The sequence below is a fragment of the Pinus tabuliformis genome, chromosome 5_2, assembly GCF_031772625.1.
Source record: "Pinus tabuliformis cultivar Carrire ecotype Pingquan chromosome 5_2, CPIR1, whole genome shotgun sequence".
Lineage (NCBI taxonomy): Eukaryota > Viridiplantae > Streptophyta > Pinopsida > Pinales > Pinaceae > Pinus > Pinus tabuliformis.
This window is the reverse complement of record NC_142306.1, coordinates 951,304,620-951,320,495: the sequence shown is the minus strand read 5'-3', so window position 1 is coordinate 951,320,495 and position 15,876 is coordinate 951,304,620. Positions and strand designations below refer to the sequence as shown.

Below are 15,876 nucleotides of genomic sequence, written 5' to 3'. Positions count from 1 at the left end.
GAGGGGTGTCTTATAGCAAGTGTGAGGGTGTTTTTGGAGGGAAAATACCTTTCCCTCACCCCCAAAACCCCTAAACCGCCCTCATTTGCTAAACCGCTGCGCTTTTTTGGGTTTACCGGCGGCCTGTCCATAAACCAGCCGGTTTGCTATAAACCGGCCGGTTCCGCCCTAAACCGGCCGGTTTTTACCGGTTAGGGCCTATTTTTGGGCAAGTGGGGGTCTAAACCGGGTTAGGAGGGCCGGTTCGGACCGGCCAAGCTTCCAACCGGCCGGTTAGGCCGGTAACCGGTTTTCTCCACCGGTTTTTAAAACTATGTTGCACGGTCCAAGAATCAGATCAACTAATGGCATAAATGATGCCAACTTCATAATCTAAATGATATGACTCGTGTTTTTCTTTTGTTCACGACTTCTTGATAAATATATACAATCAGATAGATCCATGGTCGCTGATAGCAGATTATGAGATCAGAATAATATTAAAATAATGGTTTGGTAGCATGAAAATTAATTTTCATTGTTCCATCTTTCTTTGTTGGAGATATTGTTTGGATATTTATTCATAAAAAAACATTTAAGATATATATGTTATGATGATTTAAAATTATTATATTTTTTCTTTTCTAAGAATATTGTTTATAAATTTATATATAAGTAATTAAATTAGATATTTTAAAATGTTTTAGATTTTTCTTTATTTGTAAAAAAATTATTATAATATAATTACTAATATTTTTTGATATATAAAATCTAATATATTAAAATTTCTATAATTAATAAAATAATTATAAAATAATGAATAACATTGTATAATTAATTATTAAAAATTAATCATTTATAATTTTTTAGTATTTTACAGTTACTATTTTTATTGGGGTCCCTTGTGTTAAATACCCCGACGCCCCCCCCACGTTTCCTAAAAATTGGTGGGAGCTTTTGCATAGGCTGCTCCTGCGTTGCCCCGCTCCCCCGTCCCCACATCCTGGAGACTTGGTGGAACACTGGTTAAAACCAGGTGACTAGTGTCAGAATACCTTGCTCTGTGCCTCCTCTTCTACTTGAATATAGTATTATTGTAACTTCACCAAGATGTGCTACATGATGGATACATTGTAGCTTTAGTTAAAAACAAAAGTTTTTATTTGAGGTGCTGCAAACTATGATTTAATGGCAAATGCTTAGTATTTAAATGGGTCTAATATGTCTTTGAACTAGGCAATTGGAATTTATCTTATAATACTAAACACTCTTCCATCACCATGTCAAACTGGTTGCAGGTTATCTTTTTGCGACAGGGAAACAGTACTATGCTCTAGCCCTGCTTGGTTTGATCACTCCGCAAATTATCCTCCAAGTAAGACCCCATGTCTGTTACTTTTCTAGGCAAGCTTAAGCTGAGTTTTCTCAATTCTATTTTACTCGGGCTTAATTGAGCTATAGTCAACTAATCTATTTTTCTGATCTTTAGATATATTTGTTATCTCTTCTTCCATCTGTCATCCTCTTTTGCATAAACATAACTTGGTTGTTTTCTTGTTTCCTGTTTGAACTGCATAATTTGTTGATCAGTTGGTTCTGAATATCATGCTACTGTGCTTGAGTCTTTGAATCCATCTATGCCATACTATAACAATGGAAGCTTTCCTTTTGAATTTCAGTTGTGCACCTTCAATAAATAGAAAGCATGACTTCAATGGACTATGGTTTACTATCATACCAAGATACATTTTTGTTTCTGCCATAGTCACTGGTTTTCGGGTTGTCAAAACATGTGCTACTTTGTATCAAATTATCTATAGACGTAGACACCTAGAACTTTCATGACTCTTCAAGACCTACCAGTGAATAGATGAATAAATCACTGAAAAATTTGCAACATCGTGAAAAATTGTGATGTCAAACAGAAAACAAGAATTCACTTGGAAAAAAATGTGATTTTTAGAAAAAAAAAAAGTGTGAAATTGTGATTTTTAAGAACAAAATCACCAAAAATCGCCAAGGCTTGAAAAAAAGGGCAATATAAACCTGAAATGTGATTTGTTAGGGTTTTTTATTTTTTGTCTATAACCAGCAATATCAGTTAAATAAATGACATCATTGATATTGAAGTTGATTTATTTACTAAATTAGAGATGTGTATATAGCTTAGTAGCAATATTCAAATAATGGTGGAAACAAATAAATCATAAAATCAATACTACAAGTTAGTCACCATATAGAGATGCAAACTAACGAGTGTTTTTAAGATAGGATCCTAAAATTTAAAAATATGAACATTTCATTATTGGTTCACTACACAAAATCATACATTTGCAATTTGTAGGGCTCTTAAGAAGATCATCTTTGTTGTATTGGGATTTGCTAGGGCTGTTACTGTTCATCTTTATTTGGTGCGCAAGGAAATTAGAATAATGTAGTAAAGTTTATAATAATTGTCTATAATAAAAATTGAAATTGTTAGTTACAGGTGTAATGAATGGCAAAATAGAACAAAAGTTTAATCATCTCATTACACATTACTATAGACTTTCTAAAATGTTAAAATCCGAGAAACGGTTTATCTGTTGGCATCATTTCTTGGATATTGTTTTTAACTTTATTGTATTATGTATAAAGGTACGTTCTAAGTTCATTGTCAATTTTTTTTTTTTTTTATGTGAACCAAATTGTATTAAAATTATATTATTATATGTTGGCCCAATGTTATGAATTAGATGGTTCATAAATCCATATTGCACACATTAAGTGTAGAATGAAGGCACACAAAGCACACAAAGTGTGATACCCCTAGTGCAAATTAATTCTTGAAGGACTCTATGGTCTTATGTTTATTTGTAAATATTTGAAGTAGATACACTGACCATGAGGTGAAGACTAAATTTGAAATGTTGAAAGGACAGGTGTAAATATTTGTGTATTATTATTTATAAATAAATAAATAAATAAATATATAAATAAAGTATTCTCTTTATTTGAAAATGTTATGGGAGCTAGCATGAGGGTTCTTTGCTATCAAATAATTGTAGGTGGTCGGAGTCCCAGTGGTGGACAAGTTAAATGACAATTGTCACAATTATAACTTCCATTATCCCCAAGATTCTAGGAGGAATAACCATGACCAAGGAGACACCATAGTTGGAGATAATTGCTATGCTAAGTAGGGGGAAAGAGGATATTATTATGATTATCATTATTTTCTCGAAGGCTGCTGGAGAGAAACACAAGCTAGAGAAGAAATAGAGAATGAACCTTCTGTTTTGAAATATGTCAAGTATAGAAAGAAAAGAAAAATGTGCAGACATGGAGAGAGAGGGCAGGATGCTACCTGAGTCTGCAGGGGAAGGAGGAAGTACCACTGAACAAAGATAGTTTACTGACAAAAATGGGTCTTAAGTGTAATGCCCCCTTACAGATTAATTGCCCAAGGGTTTGTTAGCCACCCCCAGTGGGTGACCCCATAGGAGAACTTTTCTCCTAGATTTTCCAGTAGCCTCGATAACCATCCGTGTAGCCAATATTGTGTCAGTTGATCTCCACTCCTTGAGCTAGTCATATGTACCCTCGCTCATATGTCGAAAGTATATGTTTGAGGGTGGGCCATCCAATCCTAAAGGTATGTCTTTCATTGGGCAATCAGGTGCTTATGCTTGTTTTCCTTGGGCACACTTGGGTAAGGATTATTGGGGGACTTGTTAGAAGGAAGGGTTTCGACCATAGTCTTGTTCCTCAACCTTAAATGGCGGGTTAATCCTCAACCTTAGTCCCCTGGGATCTCCTCTATAGGCTTACAACTTTAGGATGGGTACTACCTGGGAAACCTCAATTTTGGTAGCATGGTCTTGTCTTCCTGTTCCACATTTTTCACTCCCCTCCACACATTACATGCCCTATTTCATCATCTTCCCTCTCTAGGTCCACACGACCACGGGGTCCATAAGGCTCTGGTACTTCCCCCTCCCCTTTTTCACATGTCTGGGCTGGGCTTGGAACGATGCCCCAGAGGTTAATGCAACTAAGAAAAATAGATAAAATCATATCATGGCCACATACAAAAGGAAATAATACCACAAAATACAAAGGATGATCGGGACAATAAAATTTAGCACGTGGGAAAAAGTGAAAAATGAGCTTTACCCCTTATCATTATGGTCATCACCGTGGTTCCTACGACTATGAGTGCCCCCTACATCATTAAGGAACCCATGCATGTCCCAACCCCTAGTGGATGATGAACTGCCCCACCTTCAGGGGGTAATCACTGCTATATCATACGCAACACGCTGTCATCCCCTGGAGTCCCGAGCAGTAAAATAAAAGAAAAATCAATAAAAGGTAAAAGGAAAAGGAAGAAGTGTGGAAAACAAAGGGCGGGGTAACTCATGTGCCACGATTTATCCCTCCTACATTCATAAATCCAGATATGTGGACATCCCTCATCATTACCACCCTTGGGCCCATGGCATTTGGCCTTGAGACCCATGTGTCCCAATCTGCCTCATCATTATACACATGACACCTACAACTTGAAGGATGTACCTTAAACATGTCCTTTCCTTTAGGGGTTGGGAACACTTAATAGGTGTTGATTTCTGGTAGCGTCGGATGTGCTTTAAGTCTCAAATTTTGCAGGGAGGCTTAGAGCCTTAGACACATTTATTCCACAATACCCATAAATTGTTTTTAGAAATTGCACCCGGAGACAGTTTTATTAAAATAATTAATTATTTTTAATGAGGGCCTAAGTCCAAACTTACGAAATTAAAATAATTAAAAGGTATTAATCTAATTGTGGGTGAAACTTCTAGAAGAAGACGAGGATCAAGTCAATATGATCTGAGCCATTGATTATAATCTAATTTGGGCCATTGATTACTCAACTGAAGGATTATAAGGACTTCGATGGGTATTTGGAAAACACACCAGACGCAGATACTCAGTTATCCGAGTAAGATCGATTTTCTCACTGGTCGAAGTTCGGCAAGAGAAAATCGAATGAGAGGGAGAGCTGCAGGTGAGAAGAAGAGAGAGGGTATCAACATCAGTTGGGAGTGCAAGAGCAGAAGACGCAAAGTAGAGGGTGGACAATGCAGAGGCTGTGACGCAGAGGAGGGACAACGCAGAGGCAGTGTGATGCTGGGACTGCGTAGTCCTCACACAGAAGTTGACGCAGTGAGATGCAGAGGGGGCAGCAGGTTCTCTCCTAGATCAGAAACTCGCCGAGAAGTGTCTATAAAATTTCTCACAGAGAATCCTCTTCTATTCTGCTGGTTGTATCTTGTACATGAGATTTTTGCTGAAGAATAATAAAGAAACCATCGTCTGCTGCACCGGTTTTCGCACATTGGGTTTTTCCAGTGACAATTGTCCAAAAATAACTGTCATCGTGGTTATCCTTATGCTAGTATTTTTCTTTGCATTACTTTCCGCAGTATTTTAATTGTGAAGGCTATAGTAGAATTTATTTCGATATTTGCAGTAGAAACACTGTGAATAACTTATTTATGAGTTAATAAGTAGAAGAAATAATATTAATCACTGTAGTTGGATTTCTATTTAGAAATTTTCACATGGTATCAAAGGAAGGTTAAGCAGGAGTGCAGACCGAAAGAGCCAGTTTTGAAGAGGAAGGAGTTCGAAATTACTGCATGGGAAGAAAATTGAATCCCCAGAAAAATTGCGCAATCCAGCCTAGGAGGGCAAAATTCTCATGAGAAAATCTCTCTCTAAGAGAGTCGACAAAGAGGAAGATTTCCAGATTAAAGTTTGCCAGTGACAAAGGTAGCAGCGCAAAAGCTTCAGCGCATAGCAGTCTTCAAGAAAAGACGCATTTTTTTCTTATAGTAGTTGCTGGGGTAGGATAGTGTCAAAGATTGTTAGAAAGTAGCACAAAGATGGAAACTCAAGATGTCTCCGAATTATCTTCCAGATTAGAAGAAGAATTCGCATGCCTAACAAGTTCAACATCAGCAAATGTTTGGTACATTGATAGCGGGGCTTCAACCCATATGACTGGAGTATGGGAATATTTCTTGAGCTATCAAGAAGAACAAATGGACTTCTAGATTACTATGGGAAACAAAACAAAGTGTACTCCAGTAGGGAGAGGCACCATAGCATTTCAGACGGACGCAGGAACTAGCATCCGAGCCACCAATGTTCTGCATGTGCCCGAGTTAGGAATGAATTTGATTTTAGTGTCCCAGTTACAGGACAAGGGATTCAATTTATACTTCATTGGAAAGAAAGTATATGTCAAACATCCAAGCTGGAAGAAGAAGAGACAAATTGGAGCTCGAAGCAACAAATTGTATAGGTTGTAGCTCGAGTCTCCAATGGCACTAATAGGCAACAATCATAATGGTGAAAAGGAATTGAATGAATTATGGCATAAGCGAATGGGACACTTACACCATGGAGTCCTTAGTATTGAGCATGATGATTTATGCAGAGGATGCGTACTAGGGAAGTACACTAAAGCAACTTTTTCCAGAAGTAACAATAGAGCAGAATGTGTATTGGGATTAATACACTCAGATATATGTGGTCCAATGTCCACAAGAGCTCTTAGTGGTGGCGAATACTTTGTCACCTTTATTGATGATCACTCTAGAAAAACCTAGATCTATTTCTTAAAGACCAAGGATGAGGTCTTTGATCGATTTAGAGAGTTTAAGGCTCTCGTTGAAAACATGACAGGGAAAAAGATAAAGGTATTGCGTTCAGATAATGGTGGAGAATATATAGACAAAGACTTCACAGATTTCTGCGCAAAGGAGGGCATCAAAAGAGAATGGACAACTCCATATAATCCGGAGCAAAATGGAGTAGTAGAGTGGAAAAATAGAACTATTGTTGGGGCAACAAAAACTATGTTGTATGATCAAGACTTGCCTAGATTCTTATGGGTAGAGGCTTGCAACACAACGGTGTATATCCAGAATAGAACTCCTCACAAAGCATTGGGGAAGAGAATGCCTGAAGGTGTCTTCATAGGGAAGAAGCCGGAAGTAAGTCATCTCAAGATATTTGGAAGCGTGGCATATTGTCACATTCCAGACGAAAAGCGCAGTAAACTGGATTAGGCTGCAGAAAAGGGGTACCTCGTAGGGTATAACGAGACCTCAAAGGCATACAGAATGTACATTCCTAGCAGCAGGAAGATTGTAGTGAGACGGGATGTGAAGTTCATGGAGGATAGGGCTATCAAGAAATCTCGAGAGATGCTAACAGAAGGTTAGTCAGTGGATGTTCCATTAGTCCAGCAGCAGTAGGGGCAATGAGAAGGATAGGCAGGAGGACAAACACCTGGATCGAGTACACTGACCAGTACCAGTATTTCCTCAGAAGAAGGAAATCCAGATAGTTCTTAGCAGATGGAACGACAGGATCAGGAGGAGGAGTTGATTGAGCCTCCCACCACCAGTGGTAGAACCAATAGGGAAGTACGACATACGTTGAGGGACATAGAGGAGTTTGTTGGAGCTCCTAGAATCGAGAAGAGGCAATGTAGACAGCCTAACAGATTCCAGGCCTTAGTTGCACAGGTTGAAGAACCCTCTAGCTTTCAGGAAGCCGTTCAACATCAAGTTTGGGTGTATGCCATGGTAGAAGAGTATAGTTCTATCATGACAGATGATGTCTGGGAAGTAGTACCTAGGCTAGAGGATAGATCAGTTGTAGGATCAAGGTGGATATACAAGATCAAGTATGCTGCAGATGGAAGTATAGAGAAGTACAAGGCTAGGTTCGTGGCAAAGGGGTAGACATAGAAAGAAGGAATAGACTATGAAGAGACCTTCGCTCCAGTAGCCCGATATACCTCTATCAGATCCGTTATATCCCTAGCAGCTCAAATGGAATGGGAGATTCACCAAATGGATGTCAAGACAACATTCTTGAAAGGGTGATAGAAGAATAGGTGTATATAGAACAACTTGAAGGCTTTGAAACTCGTGAAAAGAAAACTCATGTATGCAGATTAAAGAAAGCCTTGTATGGGCTGAAGCAGGCACCCAGAGCATGGTATGGTCAGATTGATAGTTACTTGCAGCAGTTAGGATTCGTCAAGAGTGACGCTGATTCCAATCTCTACTATTTAATGGTAGAGATTTTACCACTTATTCTGGCATTATATGTGGATGACTTGTTTTTAACAGGGTCACTACGCTCATACAAGACTGTAAGAAGAATCTTGAAGCAAAAATTCGACATGAAGGATATGGAGTTGATGCATTATTTTCAGGGTTGGAAGTTTGGCAGAAGAATGGGGAGATCTTCCTTGGTCAAGGAAGATATGCTATAGAGATTCTGAAGAGATTCAGAATGCAGGATTGTCAACCCATGGCTACTCTCATGATCACCAACGGGAAGAAAATAGATCAGGAGACAAGGAGGTGGACTCCACCTTGTACATACAACTCATTGGGTCACTCATATATCTGGTTTTGCTTCGCTGACAACACCCTTAGTCAATTCATGGTGGAATTGAAAAGAGTGCATTGGACAGCAGCTAGGCACATTCTTAGGAAAGTGCGTGGAACGGTCAGATATGGGTTGAAATACTCTCGAGGGGATGATGTCAGATTGAATGGATTCACAGACGTAGATTGGGCAAGCAATTTAGTAGACCGGAAAAGTATGTTTGGGTACTTCTTCAGTGTTGGATCAGGCATGATCTCTTGGTGCAGTAGGAAGCAAAAGTCGGTAGCTCTGAGCTCAACAAAAGATGAATATATGACAGCCAGCATAGCTATGTGCAAAGCTATATGGCTTAGAAAACTGCTTGTGAGTTTGTTCAAAAAAAGAATGGAAGCGACCAGGGTTTGCTATGATAATCAGAGTTGTATCAAACTCTCTGAGAATCTAGTATTTCATGATCAGTTGAAACACATTGATATCAGATGTCACTTTATCCGACACTGTGTTTAGCGTGGAGAAGTACAATTGCAATATGTCCCCACAGGAGATCAGGTAGAAGACGTACTCACAAAGGCTCTAGGGAGAGCTAAGTTCATTCAGTTTAGAGAGTAGATGGGTATGGTAGAGAATCTGTTTCAGTAGTAGAAACAGGTGATTTCTCAGTTACAGTGATAGGAAATGAGAGGGAGTTGCAGTACAAATGCAGTGTTGGTAGTGGTAGGGTCAACAACAATGCAAATGCAACATTTGCGCAGTAGTTGGTGGCCAGTGATGTCTGACATCAACAACGCAGAGGAAGATGTTACAGAACAGGGCGATGCTTTGGCAAGTTGCATTATTAGAGCACATTCCTCGCTAAGAGGGAGTGTTGATTTCTGGTAGCATCGGATGTGCTCTAAGTCTCAAATTTTGCAGGGAGGCTTATACACATGTATTCCACAATATCCAGAAATAGTTTTGGAAAATTCCACCCGGAGACAGTTTTAGTAAAATAATTAATTATTTTTAATGCGTGCCTAAGTCTAAACTTAGGAAATTAAAATAATGAAAGGGTATTAATCTAACTGTGGGTGAAACTTCTAGAAGAAGACGAGGATCAAGTCAATATGATCTGAGCCATTCATTAATCTAATCTGGGCCGTTGATTACTCAACTGGAGGATTATAAGGAGGACTTCAATGGGCATTTGGAAAACACACCAGAGGCAGATACGCAGTTACCCGAGTAAAATCGATTTTCTCATTGGTCGTAGTTCAGCAAGAGAAAATCGAATCAGAGGGAGAGTTGCAGGTGAGGAGAGAGAGGGTATCAACATCAATCGAGAGTGCAGGAGCAGAAGACGCAGAGCAGAGGGAGGACAACATAGAGGTTGTGATGCAGAGGAGGGACAACGCAGAGGTAGTGTGATGTCGGGACTGTGCAGTCCTCATGCAGGAGCTAATGCAGTGAGACGCAGAGGGGGTAGCAGGTCCTCTCCTGGATCAAAAACTCGCGGAGAAGTGTCTGCAAAATTTCTCACAGAGGATCCTCTTCTATTCTGCTGGTTATATCTTGTACATGAGATTTTGCTGAAGAGTAATAAAGAAACCCTCGTCTGCTGCATTGATTTTCCCACATTGGGTTTTTCTAGGGACAATTGTCAAAAAATAACTGTCATCGTGGTTATACTTGTGCTAGTATTTTTCTTTGCATTCACTTTCCGCAATATTTTAATTGTGAAGGTTGCAGTAGAAACATTGTGAATAACTTATTTATGAGTTAATAAGTAGAAGAAATAATATTAATCACTGTAGTTGGATTTCTATTTAGAAATTTTCACAATAGGGTTCTTTATTAACCACTCGTACCTAAGGAGGTAACACCATTAGATGCTCAAAGCCCCAATTTTGGAATGGAAACCCATTATGAAGTCTTATTTGTGCCCTTGACTAACAAGCTTGATTCACTTAGATGCACTAATGAATTATTGTACCTGAAGGTGAGGAGACACATTGGGTCTTACACAGGATTGGCAGGTGGTTTCATCATCGGCTGGGCAACTTAACTGGGGCCTAAGCCCACTAGAGGATCATATTGACACTTGTAGGGGAAGCATTGAGAGCCATGGGTTTTCATCATGTGACAGAGCATTATCTAAGGCCATGGGCAACCTCAACGCCTTTAGCGGCTTGTTCATTGCCCACATTATATGCGAGATGATGCACTTGGACCAGTAGTGCCCCTAGTTGGCTTAGCAGTATATACAAGGTTTGTTAGTTGATCTGAGGCTTAGAGGAGGTTTCTCTCATCCTTGAGACATGGTAGGGCAAGCACCATCTTCTGTGCCCTCATTTGGAGTAGTCTACAAGCTTATTTTCCATCAGGACACCCATGAGACCACTACTTATGCCCCAAAGCTACTTTGGAGCACCACATGATGTTTTACTTGGAGATCAAGGGGCCAACCCTTTGTCTATCATTCATTGAGCCATCACTCTCATTATGGCACCTTGAGGACTGAATGAGGCCCTCTAACGACCCATGTACATCATCATTTCATCATTTCAACTCAATTTGGATGGCTTATTCTTAACTTTATGAGCTACTTGGTGGGCTTGTCACCAATCATCACTTGGATCTATTCTCTTGTACGAATTTCACACTTCTTCTTGGATGTCTATTGGAGATCTCTTGATGCATTTCGATATATTTGGGAATGGAAATTTTGTTCTTTCTTGGAGCTACTTCTTGATCTATGATTGGATATATCTCTTGTTATCTTGTAAGTGATTTTTGTTGAAGATTTTTCATGAAATAATGTCTAATGTGTGGAATTATTACAACTAGCTAGATCTTTGTGCCCTAATTTTATTGAATATCATTGTAAAGATTGTTAGATTGTGAAATTGCACATGTTACTCATTGAATAACAAGTAGATGAATGTTCCTAGTGGATTGAAACTTGTTTTTCTTCCATGAAAGTCCATAGATCGTGGGTGGGTAAATGTTAAAGGGTGGTTGCTAGGGCATTGGTTTTTAGCCTCCTTGAAGACAATCTCAGCAAAATTTCGAATCATCATAGATTCTATAGCTCAAGAATTAGGCACTGATCCAAGTAAAATTGGTGGTCACCTTCTCCTTACTTTTCTTTTCTCCAAAAATTTTCGGCCCCTCCTAGACGGTCAACTAGGGATGCCTGTAAATTGCATTACAGGAGGAATTTTGCAAAAGTAATTAGACAAGAATCTACACCAATGTTTCCTCTATTGGCCTTCCAAGTTTGGAGCAATTCCCATGGTTGGTTTGCATGAAAACTTAAGCTCTAGTTGCATTGGAGCGATTAAACTTGCCTGCAAGCATGAATTTGTATGTGTAGACCTGTATTTGTAGTAAGTAGTAGTTGTATTATTTATAAAAATATGAATGATGCTTACAATTCTTCGTGGCGGTGTGCCTATATAGGCATTGACTGGCCACGAAGATAGAAGGTCACAAATTTTGACCCATGTCTCTTCACAAGTAATGGGACATTAACTAATTTAATAAATTTATTATTATTAATATTTGTTATTTAAATATTTATTATTTAATTGATGTTTTTGAATATTTTTATTCATAACATTGCCACCCCCTTTAGAGATGCTTTGTCCTCAAAGCACAACCAGAAGGGTTTTCTCTAGTTGAACATTGTTGTGATGGAATGGCATCCTTTCATTGACTGGTGCATTCTTCATGAGTAATTGTACCTTCCTTGGAGCTGGGAATGTTGACACCATTTAATTTATAATGTCATCCTTGCCATTTAAACTCCATGAATTGTTCTTCAAGGTTTGTAGTATAGCTCCCTAGTTGTATTAACCATTCTGCACCTAAAACTACATCCATTTCTTTGAGTGGTAGGGCAAATAGATCTGTTTGTAGCTCCAGTTCTTGTATTTGGATTGAAACTTTTTGACATTCTCCTATTTCCTTGATTTTTTTTCCAGTAGTGACAAACATGGTCAGGTCCTTGATTGGGCATATACAAAGACCAAGTTGTTTAGCAAGATCAATGTTTATACAATTGTGAGTACTACCAGAATCTATAAGTATATTGACATTTCTACCTTTTATGAGTCCCTTGAGCCTTAGGGTTTTAGGACATAGTCTCTTCCTCATGTTTGTTGACGGTGTAGTAAGTTTAATTTTCCTTCTTAGAAATTGGCTCTTCTTCTGAAGATGTGGTGGAACGTATTTTGCAGTTGCTTGTTGTTCTTGATCTTTGAAAGAGTTAATATTTTCATGAAGGTTTTTCCAGTCACATGAGATTACAGCTAATGCATCATCCATGTGCCATTGCCTTACCCTTTCTCATACCATCACTAATATCAATAAATCCTTCCCCCTCCTGAGTATGATGTTGAGGAAGAGCCACTCATTAGATGTATCCCTTCTTCTCAGTGATACCCTTGGGATTATGAACACACAATTGTTGCCCCTTTTCAATGTGACCATCATATCAAGCAATCTGTTTGTTGTGTCTCTCCATGCCCTCGGTCCCCTTCTTCTTCTCGTCATGACCTTAGGGCAACCATGAAGTATGAAGTTATGAACAATGATCGTGATAGCGAGTTCCTGAGCTTGGTCATTCATTCATTTTGTGGTTGTAGGAAAGGCTCTGAATTTCTAAATTGGTATCCTTCCCCTAATTTGGGATTTCTCTCTACACCATATGGATATCATATTTTTGAACCCAAGGTATCATTATAAAGCTCTGGAGGCAGAATCTTTGATTAGGGAAATTAGAGATGGATTGATTGACTGCATTGATGTTGAAGTTTCTAAGTTTACTTAGTTAGAAACCCTCCGTGCACTTTATCTGATTTATTCCTACCTACTTGTTCCGTTACTTAACAAGTTAGTTACAATGTAAATACTGAAAATAAACACTAGTGCATGCTCAGCATATTAAAGATCAACAACTGAAGGAAACAAGAACAACCACACCAAATGACACCGTTATTTTTGGATCAATGTCCCCGAAAAAGCCCAATGTGGGAAAACTGGTGCAACTATCTGAGGGTTTTCTTATTAAGCAATATCAAAGTACAATCTGGGTGCCGAAACTAGCCTACCCAATAGAGAATTTCCTTGGCAGCAATACCTCTCAGTTTGAGACAAATCTCCTGGCTGAAACCTCGGATAATCCTTCCGGCAACTCCTCAGCTCTAATTTGCCCCAGAAACCCCAGTGTCTGCCTTGTTGGATTGCGTCAGTGCTTCTCTGCCTAGCGTTGGCCCTGCGTCACCCCGGATGGGTTTGCGTCAGCCTTAGGAAGCCCTGCGTCACCCCAGATGGGTCTGCGTCAGCCTTAGGAAGCCTTGCGTCAGCCTTCTGGTCCTCTGCATCAGCCTTCTGGCCTCTCTGAAGCTCTACGTAACTCCCGGCTACCTTTGCGTGGCCTGCGTGAGCTCTGGCTGCTATTGCATCACTCTCCCCGGCTACTGTGATGCTCTCCCGGCACTAACTCTGCCTCTCTGTCTCTCTGTATTCAATGCACCTCAGCTGCAACTCCGATCACTGATTCTATCTCTCTTAGCAAACCCCGCTCTAGAGAATAGAATGATTGATCACTCTGGTGTATTCTCCAAGTGACCCTCAAGCCTCTTCTTATACTTTTCTCGTTGACATATCAACGGCCGAGATTAAGTCCCTAATCAATGACTAAGATTAGATCTGGCTTGATCCATGTCTTTTGGACCATTCTAACACAGTTTCATATTAATACACATTAATATTTTATTTTCCTTAAGTTTAGACTTAGTGACTCCATTAAAAATATTAATTATTTTAATATCTCCTGAACAATTTAGAATCTGCCCAAACCCTTTCTGGGTACTGGAGATCTCATGTGCCCCAGCCTCTCTACCAAATTTCGTAACTAGAGCACATCCGATGCTACCCCAAATCAACACTCCTTGTTAGCGAGGACTGTGCTCTAGCAATACTTCTCACTGAGTATTACTCTGATCATCTGGCATCGGTTCCTATGCTGATGCTAGGCCTGCTGCCCACCATCCTCTACACTGTTGTATCCTGTACTACTGCCCATGGTTCTGCCACTGCCACTGCTGGATCTGTACGACAACTCCCTCTACATCCGCGCTGCTGCTGGTCCTTTCTCCCAGCACTGCATCCGCACTGCACCTCCTCTCATCATGTTGCCCACTGCTGCACTGCAACTCAGTTACTAAGAAGTAAGTGACTAATCTCCCAACTTTGACCTTCCTGTTGGGCTAGAGACCCTCCTGATGTTGAAGCTCCCTCTGCTGTTGACAAGTGCTCCCTCTCTGGCCTCTGTGCTGCTGCAACAACTCCCTGCATCTCGCACCGTTGCACACCTCTCTGTGCCATCCTGCACTAGTGAAACACTCCTGTGCCTCTCCCATTGCTGCAACCTGCTAGCCTCGCGCTGTCTCGGGACTACTGCACTTTAGCTCTCTTTGTCGCTCCATCCACATCCATCTCTACCCACATTAGCCAGTCCTACTACTCCTCGTCGGGGCTCCCATAGCAAGGTCTAATCCAAGAGGCTAGGTACTTCGAGGATCCTGCCCCTCATCGCCTGTAGTCTGTCTGACTACAGCTTGATGTCTCCCCACTTCCGCTCAAGTGGTGCGTGTGCACTCATGGCACAATCATCGTTTGTCAAAACTTCCTTCTCTGCCCTTTCTGGCGCTGCCTTAGTCTTGGAAGACTCTCCCTTATTCTTCTTCCTTGGACACTAGGTCGCATAATGACCCAGCTCCCCAAAGTGGAAGCACTTGATCTTGGAAAGATCCTTCTTCTTCCACTTCTCCTACTTTCCCTCAGAGGCTAGGGCAACATCTTCCTCCTCCTGCTTGACTTTGATCCCCTTGCTGCTGCTACCCGTCTTCGACTGCCGTCTGATCTCTTCTTGGCGAAGAGCAGCACACATCTCATCGCAAGGTGGAAGTATCCCTCTGCCCAGTATACTCTGGACAAATACCTCCCAGTCTTCTGAGACTGCATTCAGGGCCGTCCTCACCATCAATTCCTGATCCGGTATGGCTTCTATAGCGGTCCACTGATCTCGGGTCTCATTCAATCCTCAGAGGAAGGTGTCAATCGCTTCTCCCTTCTTCATCTGATACAACCTCAACCGATTCTCTAGTAACATTCTTCTCTGCACAGAAGTATATGCTAATACAATTTCTTGAGGGCCTCCCACATCTCATACGTCGTTTCCTTCTCAACAATGTGTGGTACTACATGGTCCTTGACCCCGTCAAGGATGATGCTCTTGGCCCTCGCCATTGCCTCTTTGTACTTGTCATTATCATTGGGGTTGATTGGGATAGCTATAACCTTTAAGGCGAAGTTCTTGACACGATTTCTATCAAGTACATATAAGATTCTGGCCTTCCAAACTGCGAAGTTCAATGCTCTGTCCAGTCTATCCTGGTCTCTTACTCCTTG

General features: G+C 40.4%; 1 protein-coding gene across 2 annotated transcripts in view; it reads left to right on the top strand.

The window, feature by feature from the left end:
- Positions 1-15,876, top strand: part of LOC149162411 (chlorophyll synthase, chloroplastic-like) — a 200,757-nt gene that overhangs the window by 170,886 nt on the left and 13,995 nt on the right. For both annotated transcript variants that reach the window (XM_089437258.1, XM_089437259.1), the window contains exon 13: positions 1,278-1,354. In XM_089437258.1, the coding sequence (XP_089293384.1) occupies positions 1,278-1,354 (77 nt within the window). The remainder of the gene's footprint in view (positions 1-1,277; positions 1,355-15,876) is intronic.